This window comes from Odocoileus virginianus, chromosome 7 (assembly GCF_023699985.2).
Source record: "Odocoileus virginianus isolate 20LAN1187 ecotype Illinois chromosome 7, Ovbor_1.2, whole genome shotgun sequence".
Classification (NCBI taxonomy): Eukaryota; Metazoa; Chordata; class Mammalia; order Artiodactyla; family Cervidae; genus Odocoileus; species Odocoileus virginianus.
In genome coordinates this window covers 78,815,409-78,840,003 of record NC_069680.1, presented here as the reverse complement: position 1 = coordinate 78,840,003, position 24,595 = coordinate 78,815,409, and the positions used below count along the sequence as shown (strand labels likewise).

Sequence of the window (24,595 nt, the reverse complement as noted above, 5' to 3'; positions counted from 1 at the left end):
TTAATCCATCTCTCCACAGTCAACATCAGCCCTCACACTGGGATTGCTCCACAGTCCCTAAACTCCAGCTCCCAGCAGCTGCACCTTCCAGGGGACCAGTGTTCCTGTCCAGGGTATGTGTGGTTGCGTCAAGCGCAAGGACTGTGTGAGTCTCATTCCATTTAGGCTCCACAGATCGTCTGTTTCACTCCCAGCCTTAAATGTTTCTCCTCTGACTCGGAGAATTGCCCCCATGTGGGGATTGGACCCCTGTTTCAGTTCCCCCACCTGCAGAGGGCAGGTCCAATTCTACTGACACTCCTGTTTTTCCCCCTAGTTCCTTCATCCTACCGAGTTTTGCATGGTTCTGTATATTCTTTTCCACTGGTCAGGTACTCTTGTCCACTCTCAGCTGGTGTTCTGCGTGCACGTCAGTGTCTGAAGGTGTCTTCCTGTTGTATCCATGGAGAGAGAGGTGCTGCACATCCACCTCCTCCTCTGCCCTCTTGTTCTCTCTCCCCACTTAATTACAGTGCCTTGTCTTGACAACCATATCAGTGTTCTTATACTAACTGACAAGGGGCCAGTTACTTTGTGTTCTAAAACCTACGGTCCAATGAAGATGTTCTTTTTTTTCATTTATTTTTATTAGTTGGAGGCTAATTACTTTGCAATATTGTAGTGGTTTTTGTCATACATTGACATGAATCAGCCATGGATTTACATGTATTCCCCATCACGATCCCCCTTCCCACCTCCCTCCCTACCCCATCCCTCTGGGTCTTCCCAGTGTACCAGGCCCGAGCACTTGTCTCATGCATCCCACCTGGGCTGGTGATCTGTTTCACTATAGATAATATACATGCTGTTCTTTCAAAACATCCCACCCTCGCCTTCTCCCACAGAGTCCAAAAGTCTATTCTGTACATCTGTGTCTTTTTTTGTTTTGCATATAGGGTTATTGTTACCATCTTTCTAAATTCCATATATATGTGTTAGTATACTGTAATGGTCTTTATCTTTCTGGCTTACTTCACTCTGTATAATGGGCTCCAGTTTCAACCATCTCATTAGAACTGATTCAAATGAATTCTTTTTAATGGCTGAGTAATATTCCATGGTGTATATGTACCACAGCTTCCTTATCCATTCGTCTGTGGATGGGCACCTAGGTTGCTGCCACGTCCTGGCTATTATAAACAGTGCTGCGATGAACATTGGGGTGCATGTGTCTCTTTCAGATCTGGTTTCCTTGGTGTGTATGCCCAGAAGTGGGATTGCTGGGTCATATGGCAGTTCTATTTCCAGTTTTTTAAGAAATCTCCACACTGTTCTCCATAGCGGCTCTACTAGTTTGCATTCCCACCAACAATGTAAGAGGGTTCCCTTTTCTCCACACCCTCTCTAGCATTTATTGCTTGTAGACTTTTGGATAGCAGCCATCCTGGCTGGCGTGTAATGGTACCTCATTGTGGTTTTGATTTGCATTTCTCTGATAATGAGTGATGTTGAGCATCTTTTCATGTGTTTGTTAGCCATCTGTATGTCTTCTTTGGAGAAATGTCTGTTTAGTTCTTTGGCCCATTGTTTGATTGGGTCATTTATTTTTCTGGAGTTGAGCTGCAGGAGTTGCTTGTATATTTTTGAGATTAATCCTTTGTCTGTTGCTTTGTTTGCTATTATTTTCTCCCAATCTGAGGGCTGGAAGACATTCTTTAATAACATCCCTGTTGGTGGATTTGGCCAGGCAGTAACTGGACTGTGGAAAATACTGCCTTACTCCAAAAAGGCATTGAACATCCTTTTCAAAGGAGGTTAAAATTTGTCGTGTAGATTACAAAAATCATTGAAGAAGCTTCCTTCTTCTCTCTCTGGGTGATCCAGCTTTTCACTTATCTATTCATTATATACAGGACCACTACCGTGAAGAATGTAAATTGTGTGTGGTCTTCCATCAATATAGACTTTGAGTTTGAGCAAGCTCCAGGAGTTGGTGAACAACAGGGAAGCCTGCTGTGCTGCAGTCCGTGGGGTTGCAAAGAGTCAGACATGACTTAGCGACTGAACAACAACAGGAGATCTCTTGACAGTTTAACCAAAATGAACAACTGACAGGACATTCAGAATTTGGAAAACAATTTTTTTTTTTGCAAGCCTTTGCTTCACTGCACCAAAAACAGTTCTTTCTTTTTATGCATGATTGACAGGTATTCAATGCAGTGCATTTCTTTGAGGTACTTGATAGTTCCAAAACAACTTTAATCAACTTAGAAGAAATATATGTACATCTGAAAACACAGCCAAGATGACCTGGACCTGTTTCTCACATCCAGGGCATTTTCACTCACCCACACTGAGGAGCCTTTGGGGCATCTCCCCAAAGGCTTTTTTAAAGTGTCTTCAAATCTTACTTCCAGAGATTAATTCAGTAGTTGATACCAGGAATTCGGAATGTTTACGCCTCTGGGAGATGTGGATGCAGAGTTAAGTTTAGACACCACTGATCTCATCAGGCTGTCTGTATGAGTACTTTGGCATTATCTTGTATTCTTTGCTTGAATTTGGTGCTCTTTAAAACTACTTGAGAATTTGAGGTGTATCTGATCTGTTCTCCAGGAAACAACCGACTAGTCATAATTTTTCACTCTTCAGTCATCCCCACTGAGTTTTAAGGGCCTATCATGCGCTGAACATTATTTAGGCACTGATGATAGAGGGCTTCCCAGGGTGCCAGTGATAAAGAATCTGCCTGCGGTCGGCTGCGGCGCATCTATTATGCTGTCGGGGCCGGCGAGCCAAAGAGGAGCCGGCCGCGCAGGCCGGGAGGGGACGGCCGCCGGAGCCGCCGAGGCCAAGTGCTGCCTGGTTGGGCCCAGACATGGGATGTCGCGCCTCGGCAGGGAGCACAGAGGAAGCCAAGGCCTCCCCGAGCTGCTGCCGTGACGGCCAGTGAGCGAGCAGCCGGAGGATGTCCACCGGGACGCCGGTCACCCCCACGGGGATCCCGGTGGCCCCAGGCCCAGTGAACCCGCCCCCGCCGGAGGTCTCCAACCCTGCCAAGCCCGGCCGCAAGACCAACCAGCTGCAGTATATGCAGAACGTGGTGGTAAAGATGCTCTGGAAACACCAGTTCGCCTGGCCCTTCTACCAGCCCGTGGACGCCATCAAGCTGAACCTGCCCGATTATCATAATAAAAAACCCCATAGACATGGGAACCATTAAGAAGAGACTAGAAAATAATTATTATTGGAGCGCGAGGGAACGTATGCAGGATTTCAACACCATGTTTACAACATGTTACATTTATAACAAGCCCACAGATAACATAGTGCTCATGGCCCAAGCCTTAGAGAAAATTTTTCTGCAGAAAGTGGCTCAGATGCCCCAGGAGGAAGTGGAATTACTGCCCCCTGCTCCAAAGGGCAAAGGCCGGAAGCCAGCTTCGGGAGCACAGAGTGCAGGCTCACAGCAAGTGGCAGCCGTGTCCTCTGTGTGCCCAGCGACCCCCTTCCAGAGCGTCCCCCCCACGGTCTCCCAGACGCCCATCATCACCGCCACCCCCGTGCCAACCATCACCGCAAACGTCACGTCGGTCCTTGTCCCCCTGGCCGCCGCCCCGCCTCCCCCCGCCACACCCATCATCCCTGTGGTCCCCCCCACACCGCCCGTCGTCAAGAAGAAGGGCGTGAAGCGGAAAGCGGACACCACAATGTCGGCCATCACGGCGAGCCGCAGCGAGTCGCCCCCGCCCCTCTCGGACCCCAAGCAAGCCATGGTGGTGGCGCGGCGGGAGAGCGGGGGCCACCCCATCAAGCCACCCAAGAAGGATCTGGAGGATGGCGAGGTGCCCCAGCACACGGGCCAAGAAGGGTCGGCTGTCCGAGCACCTGCGGCACTGCGACAGCATCCTCAAGGAGATGCTCTCCAAGAAGCCCGCAGCCTACGCCTGGCCCTTCTACAAGCCAGTGGATGCTGAGGCTCTGGAGCTGCACGACTACCATGACATCATCAAGCACCCGATGGACCTGAGCACCGTCAAGAAGAAGATGGACAGCCGCGAGTACCCAGACGCGCAGGGCTTCGCGGCCGACATCAGGTTGATGTTCTCCAACTGTTACAAATACAACCCCCCGGACCACGAGGTGGTGGCCATGGCCAGGAAGCTGCAGGACGTGTTTGAGATGCGTTTCGCCAAGATGCCGGACGAGCCGGCGGAGGCACCCGCGCTGCCCACGCCTGCGGCCCCCGTGGTCAGCAAGGGCGTGGAGAGTAGCTGCAGCAGCGATGAGAGCTCCTCGGACTCAGGCAGCTCGGACTCAGAGGAGGAGCGCGCCGCGCGGCTGGCGGAGCTGTAGGAGCAGCTGAAGGCCGTGCACGAGCAGCTGGCCACCCTGTCTCAGGCGCGGTGAACAAGCCAAAGAGGAAGAAGAAGACGGAGAAGAAGAAGAAGAAGGACAAGGACAAGGAGTGGCACAAGGCCAAGGCCGAGGACGAGAAGCGGGCCAAGGCCGCCCCGCCCGCCAAGCAGGCACCGCAGAAGAAGGCGCCCGCCAAGAAGGCCAACAGCACCACCGTGGCTGGCAGACAGCCGAAGAAGGGAGGCAAGCAGGCGTCGGCCTCCTACGACTCGGAGGAGGAGGAGGGGCTGCCCATGAGCTACGATAAGAAGCGGCAGCTGAGCCTGGACATCAACCGGCTGCCGGGGGAGAAGCTGGGCCGCCTGGTGCACATCATCTAGTCGCGGGAGCCCTCGCTACGGGACTCCAACCCCGACGAGATCGAGATCGACTTCGAGACCCTGAAGCCCACCCCGCTGCGGTAGCTGGAGAGATACGTCAAGTCTTGTTTACAGAAAAAGCAAAGAAAGCCATTCTCCACGAGCGGGAAGAAGCAGGCGGCCAAGTCGAAGGAGGAGCTGGCTCAGGAGAAGAAGGAGGAGCTGGAGAGGCGGCTGCAGGATGTCAGCGGGCAGCTGAGCAACAGCAAGAAGCCGGCCAAGAGAGAGAAGTCGGGCTCTGCCACGTCCGGGGGGCCCTCGCGGCTCAGCAAGCAGCTCCTCCTCCGAGTCCGGCAGCAGCAGCACCAGCGGATCCAGCTCCAACAGCAGCGACTCCGAGTGAGCCCGGGACTCGCGCGGCTCAGGACACAGCCGGTGGCTGCCGCCCCCGCCTAATATACTCCTTTCATTCCATGGTGTGCAGGTTCTCTTTTCACTTCAGTGTTATCGTATCTTCCAGTTCTGGCTTTAATAGGTCAACTGAGATCTTTCTCTGTGTGTCCATTAGACTTTGAGAAGCTGTGAATCGGCATAAGTAAGGTCTTTCCTCGATAACTGAACTCAAGTTCCTTGGAGATGCCGGCTTCAGACGCTAACCTGATAACTGTAGGAAAACGTGTGAGGTGTGGTCTGAAGGTGCTTGCAGAACCCCTTTCCTTAAGCCCGACCTGGTCTGTAGCCCCAGAGAGAATGTCTCCCGAGGAAATGTCTCGGACGTGGTACTGCACGGGAAGGCTGTTGGCTTTGCCAACAGGGTTTATCTCTGTCTCCGGGGGCCCTGGGCCCTGACCCTCACGTCGAGGGCAGCTCTTTCTGCAGGGGCTGCGGACAGCCAAGCCCGCCCCTGCCGTGAGGGCCAGGGCTGGGCCCTCGCCAGGAGGGGTCCCCGTGGCTCCCAGCCCGAGCTTCTGCGGGCGGGGAGCCGGCGAGGGGCGTGCAGAGGAGCCCCATCTTTCTGATCTCCCATGATGTTGGGAGCTCCCAGGAGGATCACAGAAGCTGCGTGGGCAGCACGAGGGTTCCCGAACAGTGAAACTTTTACCTCAACTTTGAAAAAAAAAAAAGAGAAAAGATTAAAAAAAAAAAAAAGGAGAGTCTTTTTGTAAGGTTCAGCAATTTTCTAGGAAAGGCCAGCCCCGTGTGTGTCCCCAGCCCAGCCGCTACCACGCACTCTGGAACCATCATCCCAGTCTCGTGTATATATGAATATTTTATTTATTAACATCATTGGTCATTATTTTTTAAAGAAAAACAAAACCGCAAAAGAAATGCAATTAAAAAAAAAACAAACAAAGGAGCAGAGATGCAGGCTTATTCCGTGGCGTGAGGGGAGCCCAGATCCCGCGGGGCGCGGGCCGCTCGCCCCAGGTGCTACCCGCCTCCTGCCCCCGCGCGGTGCTCAACCTCTTCCACGTGCGCGTCCCGGGGCTGCGGGGTTCCGTTCTCGTTCTTTCTCGTGTGTGCGTGCGTGCGAGCGTGTGCGTGTGCATGCGTGCGAGCGTGTGCGTGCGTGTGCGTGCGAAATCTGGAGACTCACAGATCATAGACGACTTCTGGCTGCAGCACGTTCTCATTTTTTTTTTTTTAATTTCATTTAGTTCTTTTATATTCACTTCTGGTCTCTCTTAGGACTGTTTTAAAAAGGACTTCGATTTAGGGAGCCCCAGTTATATAACATAAACTTTGTAATCTGCGAGAAAAAGAAATGTATAGTAAATCTAAGTCTTGATTTTTAACTTTCTATTGTAAAAAAAAAAAAAAGTAATAATAATATACAGAGTTTAACAGAAAAAAAAAAGAATCTGCCTGCCGGTGCAGGAAATACAAGAAACGTGGGTTTGAACCCTGGGTCAGGAAGACCCCCTAGAGAAGCAAATGGCAACCCACTCCAATATTCTTGCCTGGGAAATCCCATGGACAGAGAAGCCTGGTAGGCTACAGTCCCTGGGGTCACAGAGTTGGACACGACTGAGCACTTATGCAAGATGCAAAGATGCAAGATGACAAGGAAGTAACCTAAGTAATTCTTCTTATAATGGGACTAATTATAATGAAATGAGATCATAAAACATCAAATGAAAAATAAGTTGGAGATACAAGTCTGGGATTCAAGAAAGAGACCTGAGGTGTAAACAGAAATATTTTATAATTACCACAGATGATGCTTAAGTATTAAACTAGAAAAGTTTCCTAAGGGAATGTCCTAAAAGAAAAAAAAAGAAATCAGAGAACCCAATCCTGGGGATCAGTTTATGAAGAGATAGGGAGATGAGGAAGAAGTGGCTGACAGGGCTGAGAAGGAATGACCAGAAATATAAGGGGGGAAACCCCACAGCCAAGAATTAATCTTTTCTGAAATGTTAAGTGATGAGGCTGAGAAACCCCACCCCAAAGCATTTTACTACACCCTTTTTTCGGCAGTGGACATTTGCAGCAGTACATATTGTTGGTTACTTTAAACTTCTAGCGTGTTAATGATAAGCTGCTATTTCTTCCCTGCCTCTCTCATTTTTCTTTATTCTAGAAATTAAAGTTAAAAAACTTTGTGCATTATATTCCACATATGATAGATGAGGGGATGATAAGTGTTAAGTCTGATTTTTTTTTCTTTACTTTCTTTATTTTCTTTCTTTATTCTTTATTTCTAACATTCTATCCAGCTATACATTGGACTTTTACTTCCCCATTCCTTCATCTGTTATGCTAAAAAAAAAAAAAAAAAACTTGAACAATGCAATTAAATATAGTTTTGTGCCCCCTAGTATGATCTTAATGCCAGATGCATTTCCTGCAAAGTATGTCAACAGGTGCTAAGCAGGGTATGCAGTACAGAGTTTTGTTTAAAAGACAGCAGAGTCAAGTGTTTGCATCACAGTTACAAATACTGAAACACAAAGAAATGATGTAGAAGGCAAAGATTCTCATAATTTCCAGAGTGAAGATTAGGAGCTAGAGAGAACCTTAGGTGTGTTGATTATAAAAATGGGCAATGATCCTCCAGGAGGTGATGCTATTCCTTTATTTTCCAGTGCTATATGTTCCACATGTATGTTGGAGTACGTGCCGGAGGGGGTATTGGTGATGAAATCGAAGATCCAGCTGGTGATGAATATGAGATATATCGAATCATCTTTGACATCACCTTCTTCTTTTTTGTAATTGTCATTCTCTTGGCCATAATACAAGGTAAGCTCACTGGAGGTCAAGAAGATCTAGAATCTGACCTACTTATTGTTGAAGCTAACATTAAAGATAGGGTAAGACTGTCAAGTGTTTCCTAGAAAAGCCAAATAGAACTTTTCCTTTCCGTGTTTCTTCATTGGAAATCTGTAGAGGGAAAAACAAAGACATAGCGGACCTTGGTCTGCGGGTGGGGGAAGAGATGAATACAGGTTTCTTTGGACTCCTTTCAAATAACATAATGGAAAGAGCGCTTTCCTGGGTCTGATTTCCAGCCCTGCCACTGACATCCTTTACAACTAACAGTGGGCAAGCCATTTAACCTCTTTGGGTCTATCACATGGAAATTATATAAAGCTCTAAGCCATGGATTATAGAAAGTATTTCTTTAAAAATGATGTCTGTTCCATGTGCCCTGTGAGCAGAGGATTGTTCTTCACCTTTGAAGAAACTGAGCCATAACATGTAACTCAGCTGAAGTGCACAGCTGCCAAGTGTCAGGGCTGGAACCCAGCCCCTCGCATGCCACCACGGCACCATGTTGACCACTCGTTCCTTCTTTCACCCCAGGGTAACTCGGAGTGGGCAGTTTTTCTCACCTCCTTTTATTCCAGGGTAACCTTTTTTCCCCTTAGAAAAATCATTCATGTTGTCTTTTTCTGCTTACATATTTCCTAGCTTGAATTAAATGTCTATAAATGACACGTTATCCTCTAAATTCCAGAGGCAAAAATGGTACATTTTTTTTTAGTAAAGCACAGGAACACATTTAAAGGATTCATGATCTACCCCTTTGTGTCTCTTTTTCCTTTATGTCTTTCTTGAGTGTAATAATAATGTTTTATAAGAAGGCAAAGTCATAAAACACTTGGAAGACAGTGTACAGTCAGGCAAGTCACAGGAGAAAAGGGGACAGAGCAGAAGGAAGTTGGCTGATTGCTGCAGTTAATAACATTGCAGGAAGTTTACTGATAAGGAATTTGTGGGGGAAAAATAAGATTTGGGGCAGATTCCTCACAATGAATATAAGTATGTTTGACTTGCAAATTAGCACTTGAAAACTTATTGGTGGTATTTTCTGTACTTTACGGCCATAAATCTCAATTGCTCTTTCTTAGCATGAAGCAGATAGTATAACATACCATTTATTGATGCCAAGGTAACCAAAGGTTTCCCTGCTCTGTTGCTTCATTTTTAAACCCCTTTTTGGATAGTGTGTGGCCTGGGAACTGCATGTATTTCTGCCCCCTCCCCCCCAGGAGATAACGCCACTGCCTTTGTAGGAGTATCCAGTGTGTGCATTTCCCAGTGTAGCTGTACATGGTCCCTTTCCTTAGGAGGATTAGCCAAAGGGCTGTGAATTTCATTATCACTTTCTGGTTGCTAAAGATTAAATCCTGTCTTTATTTAACACTAGGTTTAATCATCGATGCTTTTGGGGAACTAAGAGACCAACAGGAACAGGTCAAAGAAGACATGGAGGTACGTCTGTTTCTCACTATATGTTTTTGTTGCAGATACTCTCTGTCCTCACTGCCTTTATCAAAGAATTATGGCAGTGGGAGGAAGGGGGAAGAACATGAACAATGTGTAATTTCATTGGCCTGTTTTTGGTTCAGGCAACACATATAGTTGAGCAAGGTGGTGGGCTCCAGGTACATACAGACAGTAATATGGCACCATCCACCCCTCCAGCAGTGGGAAGACCATCCATTCTAAATGACGGATTCACTGACAGATAAATAAACAGGCAATCACAGAGCAGTGTGATGAGCACTTATAGGAGGAAACCCTGAGTACTGTGGTCCTTGGGGCTTGTGTCTCATTTCATCTTGGATGATCAGGGAAGTTCTTAAAAGAAAAGATGCACAAGCTGAGGCCTGAAGATTGCAGAGGTGTGGATGTGAGAGAGAGACAGAGAGAGAGAGAGAGTGCAGGACAGTTTAGGAAACCTCCTCACCCTGATGTGCCCCACTATGCCCATTGGATTCTGTGAGAATGTCACTGCCTGAGGTTCTATATACCAAGACTCTGGTTTTTGGGAATTTGATATGCAGATTTTTCCCTTGGAAGCATAACTGGTGCAGGATGAAGTATTACATTCTAATAATGGGACTGACAAGGAATGCCAACTTATTAAGAGTGTAAAAACACATTTGAGAAATTTACAGTGTAACTTAGAAGCTAGGAAACAGGAAAAGGGTTTTAAGCAGGGCAGTGACATGATCAGATTTACACTAAAAAGAATAAGTCTAGATTACAATAGGGGGAATGAAGGCATGACCAGGAACAGGGAAGCAGCTGTCAGCATTTTCTAGGTAGGAGATGATGAGGCTCTTGCTAAAGAAGTGCCACTGAGGAGGGAGGAACCGGATGAACTCAAGGAGTACTTTGGAGCTGGCATGAAAAGAACTTGGTGATTGGCCATATGCAGAGGATGAAGTTTGGAGCAAGCAAATGATACCAAGTTTCCGGCATGAGCCTCTAGAAAGAAGCATGGTGGCTCAGTTAAACACAGTCACCAAGGGAGGTAACAGAGGAAGGGCAAGTTCCTGGGGAAAGCTGTTGAGTGTGAACCTATTTATTTAAGAGACTGAATGGTGTCCAAGGCTGGACCGCTGAGTGGAGCCTTTCTGTTGTTAGTAGCTGTTGATCAGTAAGGCAAAGAGAATTATAAAATATCTTAATAATCTTGATTCTAGGCTCTAGCATCTAGGGCATCATAAACATGCCTCTAGTGGTACAAAATAGCTTCTAATTTGCAGGGATGATGAGCATCTGGAGCTGCATGAGGATAATAATTATTGAATTCATTTGAGTTGATACATAGGCAGTGCTAATGATAAAATGAAAAGCCTGCTTCTCCCTGTGTTTCGGGCCTGCAGATGACAGACCTAGCAAGTGAAGAGAGAGATGGATGGGATGGGAGGGAAGCAGGAAGAGAAGGCATCCTATTTCTAGAATAGATTGTCATCCCAATACATGGCCACAGGTTAATTGTGTACCTGGCACATGGTGGACCTTCTCTGAATTGTTGATTCTATACCTCATAGTTTGGTATTTGGTTTGGTGTCCCCCGCCCACCCAACTTGGTCATCAGACATGGCTAGGATAGGTACCAAGTTTGTAGTTTCAACTGAGGACACATTTAGTCATGCCTAGCTATAGCCAGTGTCATAAACAAGAGTGATCACCAAGCCTGGGTGCGCTTACTCAGGCTGGAGAAAAAAAGAAGACATTGCTTTTCAGCCATCATCACCCTGTGCTCTTTCTGCCCCTGTTACTTCTTGCTGCTGGTTGCTATGTCACTGAAACTCCACAATAATCTGTAGTTGTGGGAGCAGCTCAGCTGGTATTCAAGTACTTGGTGAAGCCTTCTGGGATGATCTTTTATGTAGACTGAGTAAATCAAGTAACTGCCCCCAAGTGGTGAGTTATGTTTTCCTTTCTCAACTGTGACCTTTGAATATTTGCCTTTGTCTTCTAGACCAAGTGCTTCATCTGTGGGATAGGCAATGATTACTTTGACACCGTGCCACATGGCTTTGAAACCCACACTTTACAGGAACACAACTTGGCCAATTATCTGTGAGTATGCCTGACTCACTCCCCTGCCTCTCCCGATACCCAGGCTTTAACTCAGCATGCTGGAGAAACTGGAGAGAGAACCCCTCTCATTACCACTGGCCTCAGGCTTCTTATAAGCCTCCTGGAGGGAAACACCCACAGCTAGTGGTTCTTTTTCTTCAAGAGTAGGTAAACTTAGGAAATGAAGTTGCAATGTCCCACATGAATGATACCTTCTAGAACATGAAATGAAAAGGTGGAAAGGATGAGCAGAATGTGCACCAAGCCTCTCAGAGAGCTTTGTCTGTGTTTCTTATTTCAAACAGGAATATTCCATCTGCTCCCTAGAAATATGTGAATCTTCATTTTTCTTTCCTGAGAAAATACAGAGCTCTTTAGGCACTATTGGAAAACACAGATAAAAGTTACATTTTTTTTAATACATAGAAATCTAGCTATTACTCAAGACTAGCCAGAAACTGTACTTTGGTACAATATTAATTCTTAATCTGTTTCTAACCTGATTTTAATATCTAAAAGAAGAGATACAGAATAGCATTGAAGTGGACTTTGGGATTCAAAAGTATGTGATATTAGACAAGTTATTTAACCTTTTTAATCCTTGATTTTCCAAATGAGGATCACAGTTCCTGCCCCATAAGTGAATAAATAGGATATAGTTTCAGGCAGGGTCTGGCACTAAACCTGGCATAAAGCAACTCCCAAGAAGTATAACTTGACTGGTGCATATATTTTAGCTCTTTTGAAAAAATATTTAAAAGAAGATAAGCTTTTGGTCCCCATGGCATTTCTTGTTTCTTTTTTTTGCCCTTCATGTTTGACACATTTCTATGCTCTGCCATAAAGAGTTAGCCCATAGCAAGATCAGAGGTATCTGTTTATGCTATTTCCATACAGTCCATTTCTGATTATTCTCTGTGTATCTGTAGGTTTTTTCTGATGTATCTCATAAACAAAGATGAAACAGAGCACACAGGACAGGTACGTAAACAGTGACCTACGTCATCTGAAAAAATTGATAAAAGAATCTCTGCTTGCTGGAATAAACGTGTACATTAAACATTAATATCAGACTTACTCTCTGATATTGGTCATGGTATCTTAGTATAAAATTCCTTTTATTCTGGATGAGTATACAAAAGATTGCCATAGTAGAAAAAAGTAAAATTAGAATTGAACATTTATTAGCTGAAAATGCTGAGCTTGGGTTTTGATAATTATAATGTACTTGATTGCTTAATAAGATAGCAGATTATTTCAAGTGAACTTCATCCAACAGTATTACTATCATTTGAAAATAATTGCATATCCTGGGACAAGATGGCAGAGCAGAAGGACCCTGAGCTCACATCCTCTCAGGAGCACACCAAAATCACAACTAACTGCTAAACACAACCACTGATGAAAAAGCCTGGAACTTACCAAAAAAGATATTCTATATCCAAAGACAAAGAAGAAGCCACAATGCGATGGTATAAAGGGGGCACTTGCAATATAAGTAAATACCATGACCCGCAGGTGGGCAACCCACAAACTGGAGAACAATTATATCATAGAAGTTCTCCCACAGGAGTGAGACTTCTGAGCTGATGCCAGGTTTTCCAGCCTGAGGGCCTGGCATCAGAAAGAAGAGCCCCCAGAGCATTTGCCTTTGAAGGCCAGCAGGGATTAAGTGCAGGAGATCCAAAGAACTGGAAGAAACAAAGACTCCATTGCTGGTGGGTGCACACACGATCTCGTGTGCATCAGACCCAAGGCAAAAGCAGTGACTTCATAGGAGCCTGGGCCAGACCTACCTGCTATTTTTTTGGAGGGTCTCCTCAGGAGGTGGGAAAATATTAAAAGCAACAATGGGAAACCAACAAATTACATAAAAGAGGTTCTATATAATAGTATCAGCAGCTGATTTCTCAGCAGAAACTCTGCAGGCCAGGTGGTGTGATATATTTAAAGTGATGAAAAGTAAAACCCTACAATCAAGAATACTTACTGTACCCAGAAAGGTTCTTATTCATATTTGATGGAGAAACCAAAGCTTTACAGACAAGCAAAAACTAAAAGAATTCAGCACCACCAAACCAGCTTTATAATAGATGCTAAAGGAACTTCTCTAGGTGGAAAAGAAAAGACCAAAACTAGAAACAAGAAAATTACAAAATGGGAAAGCTCACCAATAAAGCAAACATATAATAAAGGTAGGAAATACTTCTCACACATATATGATATCTAAGTCAGTAATTGTGGGAGGAGAAGAGTACAAATGCAGGATATTTGAAATTAAGAGATCAGCAATTTAATCAAGTGTACACACAGACTGCTATATCAAAATCCCATGCCAACCCCAAATCGGAAATCTAAATTGATACACCCACACAGAAAATGGAATCCAAACACAACACTAAAGGTGATCATCAAATCAAAGAGAACAAAAGAGGAAAGGAAGAAAATAAACTCAAAACAACAAATTAATAAAAATAACCTCAAAACAATTAACAAAATAGTAATAAGAATACCATATTAATGGGGCTTCCCAGGTGGCACTAGTGGTAAAGAACCTGCCTGCCAGTGCAGGAGACATAGAGACTCGCGTTCAATCCCTGGGATGGGAAGATCCCTTAGAGAAGGTAATAGCAACCCACTCTAGTATTCTTGCATTCTTGCCTGGAAGATCCCACGAACAGAGGAGCCTGGCAGGCTACAGTCCGTAGGGTTGCAAAGAGTCTGGCATGACTATAAATGGGTTAAATGCTCCAACCAAGACAGACTAGCTGAATGGATACAAAAACAAGATGCCTAAATAGGTTGTCTACAAGAGACCCACTTGAGAAATTGGGACATATATAGACTGAAAGTGCGGGGACGGAAAATTCCATGCAAATTAAAATCAAAAGAAAGCTGGAGTAGCAATACTTACATCAGATAAAATGGACTTTAAAATAGAGACTGTTAAAAGAGACAAAGAATGACACTACCTATGATCAAGGGAACAATCAAGAAGATATAACAATTATAAATATTTATGCACCCAACATGGGAGCACCCCAGTATAGAAGGTAAATGTTAACAGACATAAAAGGAGAAATTGACAGTTACACAATAATTATAATACCCTACTTATATCAATTGACAGATCATCCAGTTAAAAAATCAATAAGAAAACATAGGCCTTAAATGACATATTAGACCAGATATAGTTCTTGATGAGTGTTTCATCCAAAAGCAGCAGAACACATTCTTTTTATGTGCACATGGAATATTCTCCAGGATAGATCACATTCTGTGCCACAAAGAAAGCCTTGGTAAATTTAAGAAAATTGAAATCATATCAAGCATCTTTTCTGATAACAAGGTTATGAGATTAAAAATAAATTCTATGAATATAACTGTAAAAGACAAAAACACATGAAAACTAAACAATACCTTACTAAACAACCAATGGATCAAAGAGGAAATAAAAACATACTACAGACAAATGAAAACAGATAATCCAAAACCTATGGGATGGAGCAGAAACAATTCTAAGACGGAAGTTTATAGCAATAAAATCTTACCTCAGGAAACAAAAATCTGAAATAAAGACCCTAACATTACACCTAAAGAAACCCAAGAAAGAAGAACAAACAAACCTAAAGTTAGAAGAAGGAAAGAAATCGTAATGACCAGAGCAGTATTTAATGAAAAAGAGATGACGAAAACAATAGCAAAAGAATCAATGAAACTAAAAGCTGCTTCTTTGAGAAAATAAATAAAACTGATAAACCTTTAGGGAGATTCATCAAGAAAAAAAGGGAGAGAACTCAAATCAATAAAATTAGAAATGAAAAAAGGAGAACTTATAACTGATGCCATAGAAATACAAAGGATCACAAGAGACTACTACAAGCAACTTTACACTAATAAAATGGACAAGTTAGAAGAAATGGACAAATTCTTAGAAAAGTTCAACCTTCCAAATTTGGATTACAAAGACATAGTATGAACAGACAAATCACAAGTACTGAAATTAAAACTGTAGTTTAAAAACTCCTAATAAAAGTCCAAGACAAGATGGCTTCATAGGCAAATTCTGTCTAACATTTACAGAAGAGTTAACAGCTATTCTTCTCAAACTGTTAAAAAAAAAAAAAAAAAAACTACATAGGAAGGAACAGTCCCAAGCTTCTTCTATAAGGACACAACCACCCTGATACCAAACCATTCAAACAAAAAAAGGAAATTTCAGGCCAGTATCACTGATGAATATAGATGCAAAAATTCTCAGCAAAACACTAGCAAACTGAATCCAACAATACATTAAAAGTGTCATACACCATGATCGTAAGGGATTTATCCCAGTAATGCCAGAGGGTTTTCAGTATCCACAAGTCAGTCAGTGTGATACACTACATTAACAAATTTAAGAACAGTAACCATGTAATCATCTCAATAGATGCAGAAAAATCTTTTGACAAAATTCAACACTCATTTATGATAAAAAAAAAAAAACTCCCCAGAAAGTGGGCATAGGGGAAATGTACCTCAACATAATAAAGGCCTTATACAACAAACACAGCAAACATCATTCTCTATGGTGAAAAACTAAGTATTTCCTCTAACATCATGAAGAAGATAAGGATGTCTACTCTTCCCCCTTTTATTGAACATAGATTTGGAAGTCTTAGCCATGGCAATCAGTGAAGAAAAAAATAAAATGAATCCAAATTGGAAAAGACATAAAACTGTCACTGTTTGCAGATGACATGATACTATGCATAGAAAATTGCAAAGTTGCTACCAGAAAACTACTAGAGCTCATCAATGAATTTGGTAAACTTGCAGGATGCAAAATTAGCACACAGAAATCTCTTGCAGTCTTATACACCAACAAAGAAAGGCGAGAAATAGAAATTAAGGAAACAATCACATTTACCATTGCATCAGAAAGAATAAAATACATAGGAATAAACCTAGTTAAGGCAAAAGAGCTGCATGCAGAAAACTATAAGATATTGATAAAAGACATTAAAGATGACACAAACAGAGATATACCTTTTCTTGGATTGGAAGAAGCAATATTGTGCAATTGACTATACTACCCAAAGCAATCTTCAGATTCAATGCAATCCCTATTAAATTACCCACAGCATTTTTCACAGAACTAGGAAAAAATGTTACAGTTTGTATGGAAACACAAAAGACCCCAAATAACCAAAGCAACCTTGAAAAAGAAAAATGGAACTGGAAGACTCAGGCTCCCTGACTTCAGATTGTACTACAAAGCGACAATAAACAGTGTGCTGCTGGTACAAAGGGCTTCCCTGGTGACTCAGTGGTAAAGAATCTGCTTACAATGCAGAAGACATGGGTTCAATCCCTGGGTCAAGAAGATCCCCTGGAGAAAGAAGTGGCAACCCACACCAGTATTCTTACCTGGGAAATTTCATGGACAGGGGAGCCGGCAGGCGTTCATGGGGTGGTGAAAGAGTCAGATGCTACTGAGCACACAGAGCGTATATAAAACTGACTCACTTTGCTGTGCAGCAGAACCTAACACAGCACTGTAAACCAGCTACAATCACGGTAGAGAATGTAAGATCGGGAACTGTAAAACTCCTAGAGGAAAACATAAACAGAACACTCTTTAACATAAATTGCAGCAGATCCTTTCTGATCCACCTCCTAGAGTAATGAAAATAAAAACAAAAATAAACAAATGAGACCTAATTAAACACAAAACCTTCTGCACAGCAAAGGAAACTATAAACAAGATGGAAAGATAACTCTCAGAATAGGAGAAATTATTTGAAAACAAAGCAACTGACAAAGGATTAATCTCTAAAATATACAAGTAGCTCATGCAGCTCAATATATTTTTTAAAAAATCACCCAACCAAAAAATGGACATAAGACCTAAATAGACATTTCTCAAAGACATACAGATGGCCAACAAACACAAGAAAGGATGCTGAACATCACTAATTATTAGAGAAATGCAAATCAAAACTACAATGAGGCTTGACCTCACACCAATCAGAATCAGTTCAATTCAGTCGCTCAGTCATGTCCGACTCTTTGCGACCCCATGAACCGCCAGGCCTCCCTGTCTGTCACCAACTCCTGGAGTTTACTCAATGGACTCATGTCCATTGAGTCGGTGATGCCATCTAACCATCTCATTCTCTGTCATCCCCTTCTTCTCTTGCCTTCAATCTTTCCCAACATCAGGGTCTTTTGAAATGAGTCAGCTCATCACATCAGGTGGCCAAAATATTGGAGTTTCAACTTCAACATCAGTCCTTCCAATGAATACCAAGGACTGATCTCCTTTAGAATGGATTGGTTGGATCTCCTTGCAGTCCAAGGAACTCTCAAGAGTCTTCTCCAACACCACAGTTCAAAAACATCAATTCTTCTGCACTCAGCTTTCTTTATAGTCCAATGAGAATGGCCATCATCAAAATATCAATAAACAGTAAATGCTGGAGAGGGTGTGGATAAAAGAGAACCCTCTTGCACTGTAGGTGGAAATGTAAATTGATACAACCACTATGGAGAACAGTATGGAGATTCCTTAAAAACTAAAAGTAGAACTGCCATGTGACCCAGTAATCTCACTACTGGGCATATACCCAGAGAAAACCATAATTCGAAAAGATAACATCTACCCCAATGTTCACTGCAGCACTATTTATAATAAGACACTAAATGTCCATCAGCAGAGGAATGGATAAAGAAGATGTGGTATGCATATACAATGGAATATTACTCAACCATAGAAAGGAATGAAACTGGGTCATTTGTAGAGACACAGATGGACCTAGAGACTGTCATGCAGAGTAAGGTAAGTCAGAAAGAGAAGAACAAATACCGTATATTAATGCATATATATGGAATCTGAAAAAAATGGTATCAATGATCTTATTTACAAAGTAGAAATCGAGATAGATACGGAGAATAATTGTATGGATACCAAAGGTGAAAGGGGGAGTAGGATGAATTGGGAGCTTGGGATTGACATATATACTCCACTGATACTATGTATAAAATTAGTTATATTAGTTATATATAAGGCAATGGCGACCCACTCCAGTACTCTTGCCTGGAAAATCCCATGGACGGAGGAGCCTGGTAGGCTGCAGTCCATGGCGTCGCTAAGAGTCGGCACAACTGAGGGACTTCACTTTCACTTCTCACTTTCATGCATTGGAGAAGGCAATGGCAGCCCACTCCAGTGTTGTTGCCTGGAGAACCCCAGGGACGGCGGAGCCTGGTGGGCTGCCGTCTGTGGGGTGGCGCAGGGTCAGACACGACTGAGGCGACTCAGCATCAGCAGCAGCAGCAGTAGTTACATCTGATGAGACCCTCCTCACACAGGGAGCTCCACTCAGTGCTCTGTGGTGAGTTAAATGGGAGGGAATCCAGAAGGTTTCCCTCAAAGAAGAGCTATAAATTGTTGATTCACTTTTCTGTAAAGTAGACACTAACACAACAGTGTAAAGCAACCATATTCCAATTAAAAAAACAAAACAAAACACCATGAACTCATGGTTACCTAATCTATGACAAAGGAGGCAAAGATATACAGTGGAGAAAAGACAGTCTCTTCAATAAGTAGTGCTGGGAAAACTGAACAGCTCCATGCAAAAGAATGAAATTAAGACATTCTCTAACACCACACATAAAAATAAACTCCAAGTGGGTTTAAAATCTACATGTAAGCCAGATATTGTAAAACCCTTAGAGGGAAACACAGTAACAACACTCTCTAAAAAAAATCACAGAAAGTATTTTTTGGTCCTCCTCCTAGAGTAACAAAAATAAACAGACCCTAATTAATCTTAAAAGCTTTTGCACAGCAAAGGAAACCATAATAAAAATGAAAAGGTAACCCACAGAATGAGAAAAACTATTTGCAAATGAAGCACCTGACAAGGCAATAATCTCCTAAATACACAAACAGCTCATGAAGTTCCATCTAAAGGGAAAAAAACCCAATCAAAAAACGGGTGGCAGATCTAAAAAGACATTTCTCTGAAGAAGACATACAAGATGGCCAAGAGGTTCTTGAAAATATGATCAACATCACCAATTAATAGAGAAATGCAAATCAAAACTACAACAAGGTATTACCTCACACCATTCGGAACAGCCATCAAAAAATCTGCAAATAACCAATGCGGGAGAGGGTGTGCAGAAGTAGAACCCTCCCTCCTACACTGATGGGAATGTAAATTAGTATAGCCATTGTACAGAACAGTATGGATGTTTCTTTAAAAAACTAAAAATACATCTACCATATGATCCAGCAATCCATTGCTTGGACATATATGCAGAGAAAACATAATTTGGAAACATTCATGTACCCCAGTGTTCATTGCAGCACTGTCTCAATCATCAGGACATAGAAGCAATGTAAATGTCCATCTACAGAGGAATGGATAAAGGAGATGTGGTACCTACATACAATGGAATATTATTCAGCTATTAAAAAAATAATGAAATAATGACATTTGCAGCAACATGGATGGGCCTAAAGATTGTCATACTGAGTGAAGTATGGCAGACAGAGAAAGACAAATATATGATATCACTTATATCTGGAGTCTAAAGAATGGTACAAATGAAAGTATTTACAAAATAGAAATACTGTCACAAATGTAGAGAACAAATTTATGGTTACCAAGTAGGGAGAAGGGGGGTGGGATAATTGGGAGATGGGGATTGGCATTGACATATATACATTACTATATATAAAATAGATAATCAACAAATACCTACTGTATAGCACAGGGAAGTCTACCTGAAACTCTCTAATCTACGGGGAAAGAGTCTAAGAAGAATGAACATGTATATGTAAAATGAGGGCTTCCCCAGTGGCTCAGTGCTAAAGAATCTGACTGCCAGTGCAGGAGATGTAAGAGATGCAGCTTCGATCCCTGGATTGGGAAGATCCCCAGAGGAGGAAATGGCAACCCACTCCAGTATTCTTGCTGGGATAATCCCATGGACAGAGGAGTCTGGCAGGTATTCATGGGGTAGCAAAAGAGTGAGATGCTGCTGAGTACACAGAGCATATGTAAAACTGACTCACTTTGCCGTATAGCAGAACCTAACACAATACTGTAAATCAGCTACAGTAAAGTTAAAGAAAAATGAAAATTTCATAAAGACAAAAAATAAAAGGAAACAACTCCATTTACCACTGCATCAGCTAGGAATAAATCTACCTAAGGAGGCAAAGACCTTTATTCTAAAAACTATGAGATGCTGATGAAAGAAATCAAAGATGACACAATCAGATGGAAAGATATATCATGTTCTTGGATTGGAAGAATCAGTATTGTCAAAATGACTACACTTACCCAAGGCAATCTACAGATTCAGTGTAACCCCCGTGAAATTATCAGTGGCATTTTTCAAAGAACTAGAGCAATAAAATTTTTAATTTGTGTGAAAACACAAAAGACCCTGCACAGTCAAAGCAGTCTGGAGACAGAAAGATGGAATTAGAGGAATCTGACTCCCTGGCTTCAGATTATACTGCAAAACTACAATAAAACAGTGTGCTACTGGTGCAAGAATAGAAATATAGATCAATGGAACAAGATAGAAAACACAGAAATAAACCCACATACCTATGGTCAATTAATATACAAAAAGGCAAAATATATAATGGAGAAAGACATTCTCTTCAATAAGTGGTGCTGGGGAAACTGGAGAGCTCCATGTCAAAGAATGAAACTAGAACATTAACACTACACACAAAAATAAACCTAAAATGGATTAAAGACTTAAATGTAAGACCTGATACTATAAATCTCTTGGGGAGGAAATGGGCAGAACACTCTTGATATAAATTGCAGTAATGTCTTTTTGGATCAGCTTCCTAGTGTAATGGGAAAATAACCAAGTTCAAAAATAACCAAATTCAACCTAATTAAATTTTTGGACAGCAGAGGATTCATAAACAAAACAAATAAATGACCTATGGACTGGGAAAAAATATTTGCAAATGATGCAACCAGCAAGGGATAATTTCCAAAAAATATGAACAGCTCATATACCTCAATATCATAAAAACAAACAAACAACCTAATCAGAGAATGGGCAGAAGACCTACATAGACATTTCTCCACAGAGGACATACAGATAGCCAAAAAGCACATGAAAAATGCCCAACATTGCTAATTAATAGAGAAATGCAAATCAGTGGAGGTGATACCTCCAACTAGGTATCACCTCTTACCAGTCAGAATGACCATCATTAGAAAGTCTACAAATAATAAATGCCAGGAGGGTGTGGTGACAAAGGAACCCCCCCTTCACTGTTGTTGGGATTTTAAATAGGTCCAGCCACAATGGAGAACAGTATGGGGGTTTCTTAAAATAATAAAACTATAGCTACACTGTGATCCAGCAATTCTACTCCTGGGCATTATCTGGAGAGAACCATTAGTTTGAAAAAATGCATGCACCCCAGTGTTCATTACAGCACTATTTACAATAGCCTAGAATGAAAACAACCTTTGTATATATATCACATGCATACAAACACAATGGAATATTACTCAGCCATAAAAAAACAATGAAATAATGCCATCTGCAGCAGTATGGATGGACCTAGAGATTATCATACTAAGTGAAGTTAGTCAGAAAGAGAAGAACAAATATCATATGATATCTCTTATATGTGGAATCTATAAAAATGATGTAAATTTATATATAAAACAGAAATTGATCCACATACATAGAAAACATATCTATAATTACCAAAGGGGAGAGGGGTGAAGGATAAATTAGGAGTTTGGGGTTAACATATACACACTACCATATGTAAAACATAATCAAAAAGAACTTACTGTATAGCACAGCAAACTATACTTAATGTTTTCTAATAACCTTTAAGGGAAGTGAATCTGGAAATAATACACAGATACACACACACGTGTGTGTGTGTGTGTGTGTGTGTGTAACTGAATCACTTTACTATTCACCTGAAATTATCTCAACACTGTAAATCAACTATATTTCAAGTAAAAAAAGAAAAAAATAATTGCATATTAAATGTTTAAGGTTCTGCTCAAGCTGTTTGAAATTCTCCCTCTTCAAATATTCACCTCCTGTTGTTAATAGCTTGAATTTGAATGGTGAAATTAATAATAATAATTTTAAGGAATTCTCAAAATCATGTATCACAAATAGTTTTTATCATTATTATGGTCAGGATGAAGATCCATTATTAGTAGAAATAAATACAACCTGGAGTATTTAGGAACCATCTAAATGAATTTGAGATTCTCTAATTATATATGTTAATGTACCATGATAGTTTGTGATATATATAATAACAAATTTGAGTTTCTTTCTATCTTGTATTTTGTGGTAACACACAGATCCTAAGGAAAGACATGTTGTTAACACACTGCCTTTACTTTTACAGGAATCTTATGTTTGGAAGATGTATCAAGAAAGGTGCTGGGAATTTTTCCCAGCCGGAGACTGTTTCCGGAAACAGTATGAAGACCAGCTAAATTAATCTCAGTCCAAGATCACCACCAAAAACCAAAACACACACACATGCACACACACACAGACACTCTCTTTGTCTCTGTCCTTCTGTTTCTAGACTCTGTCTCTCTGTTCTCTTGGAAACATCTTGCTGATGTGAACTGCCAGCGTTACATGCTTTCTTGGAGTAGTGAAGCTGTGTTTCTGAAGACCTGACTCTGCTTTTCCCCCCACCTAGGGTATTTTCTTTAAGAATAATGACTGAAGAATAAGCTAAATTCATACACAGACAAAATAGGAATTTTGAAAAGAAAAACATTCTGGAGATTCTCAATCATTATTATACAGACAGATTTCCTTCTGGGACTCCTGGAAATCTGCTTGCACTCTGGACATTCACAGGGAAGCGTGGCAGCCACACTCATTCAGCATCTTTATTTCACCATCCGGAAAGGAACTCTCTAATGGTCACAGAGCACTGTAGCACTTACCAGATTGCTGTGGACACCAGTTACGAAGGGAAATAGTGCCTTACTATATGTGGGTTGAGCTATGCAGAAGATACGTGCATGAAAAAAAAATCTTTATTTTCTTTATGTCGACTTTTTTTCTTAGTTAGATTGACTTTTGTGAGTTTTCTTTTTTTTTTTCTTTCATGCTTTTCTTCGGTGGGGGAGGGTAAGAAAAGCAGTTTGTGTGCACCTTTTGAAAAAGACGGGTGGCCTGTCTCAGGACGAGAGGAGGTTCTTCTCATTCATCCAAATTCCCACTTCCCCTCCCCCTGTGCTCCTGCTGTTATTTTGGTAATGCTCTGATGCAATATTGCAACTTTATGAAATCTTTGTATGAAAACAAAAAGACTGCAAAAAATACACTTTCAAAAGAAATAATTTATTGCATGTTTATTATGCAAGTTTAAACAAACCAAGAAAACTTTCAGAAGCAAGTTGATCCACGTGAGAGAATTTTCATGATAATTATATTCATAGTAATAAAGTGTTGTGGGCTTAATTGTGTATTTGGAGCCAGTGTCATCCACCAACAATATGATACATTATGAACTTGACAGTAGTTTGAGTTTTTCTCTTTCTTTCAGCCACCTGTGATCAGTTGTGGATTAAGGACTTCTTTTCAGGCCATTTTTTAAATATCAAAGCTGAAGCAATATCCATTCAGGGATTTCACCAGTTGCATCAAAAAACATGGATGATATCAATCACTCCATTTTGAGTCCTTTTAAATGTGATGTGAATCTTTACAAATAAAAAGATTCAGAATGGAAGCAAGGTCATTTTGCAAATATTGGCGCTCTTTTATTACAAGTCTGCTTGTTAATTTTAGAATTGTAAAACTGCTCTGATTAAACTATTTAACTAACTTTCTCACCTTTTTCTTTTTCCATTTCACTTATAAACTGGGATTCATCAAAAAAACCTTGAACTTTCAGTTGAGTGTGTCTAGGGCAATCCAAACACTGCCTTAAAGCCCATCATACTTCCCTGTAACTAAGCAACTTTTCATCACATACGATTATGGAACCTCAGAGCTATCTAGCATTTTGAATCACCTAGCCCCACGCCTGT

The 24,595-nt window shown here is 41.7% G+C and overlaps 1 protein-coding gene and 1 pseudogene across 5 annotated transcripts in view; both read left to right on the top strand.

The window, feature by feature from the left end:
• Positions 1-24,390, top strand: part of RYR2 (ryanodine receptor 2) — an 803,099-nt gene extending 778,709 nt beyond the window's left edge. For all 5 annotated transcript variants that reach the window (XM_070471032.1, XM_070471028.1, XM_070471029.1 and 2 more), the window contains 5 exons: positions 7,787-7,943; positions 9,355-9,419; positions 11,425-11,525; positions 12,455-12,506; positions 22,945-24,390. In XM_070471032.1, the coding sequence (XP_070327133.1) occupies positions 7,787-7,943; positions 9,355-9,419; positions 11,425-11,525; positions 12,455-12,506; positions 22,945-23,040 (471 nt within the window). In that variant the 3' untranslated portion in view covers positions 23,041-24,390. The remainder of the gene's footprint in view (positions 1-7,786; positions 7,944-9,354; positions 9,420-11,424; positions 11,526-12,454; positions 12,507-22,944) is intronic.
• Positions 2,724-6,161, top strand: LOC110124056 (bromodomain-containing protein 3 pseudogene; annotated as a pseudogene).
• Positions 24,391-24,595: the final 205 nt, after the last annotated feature.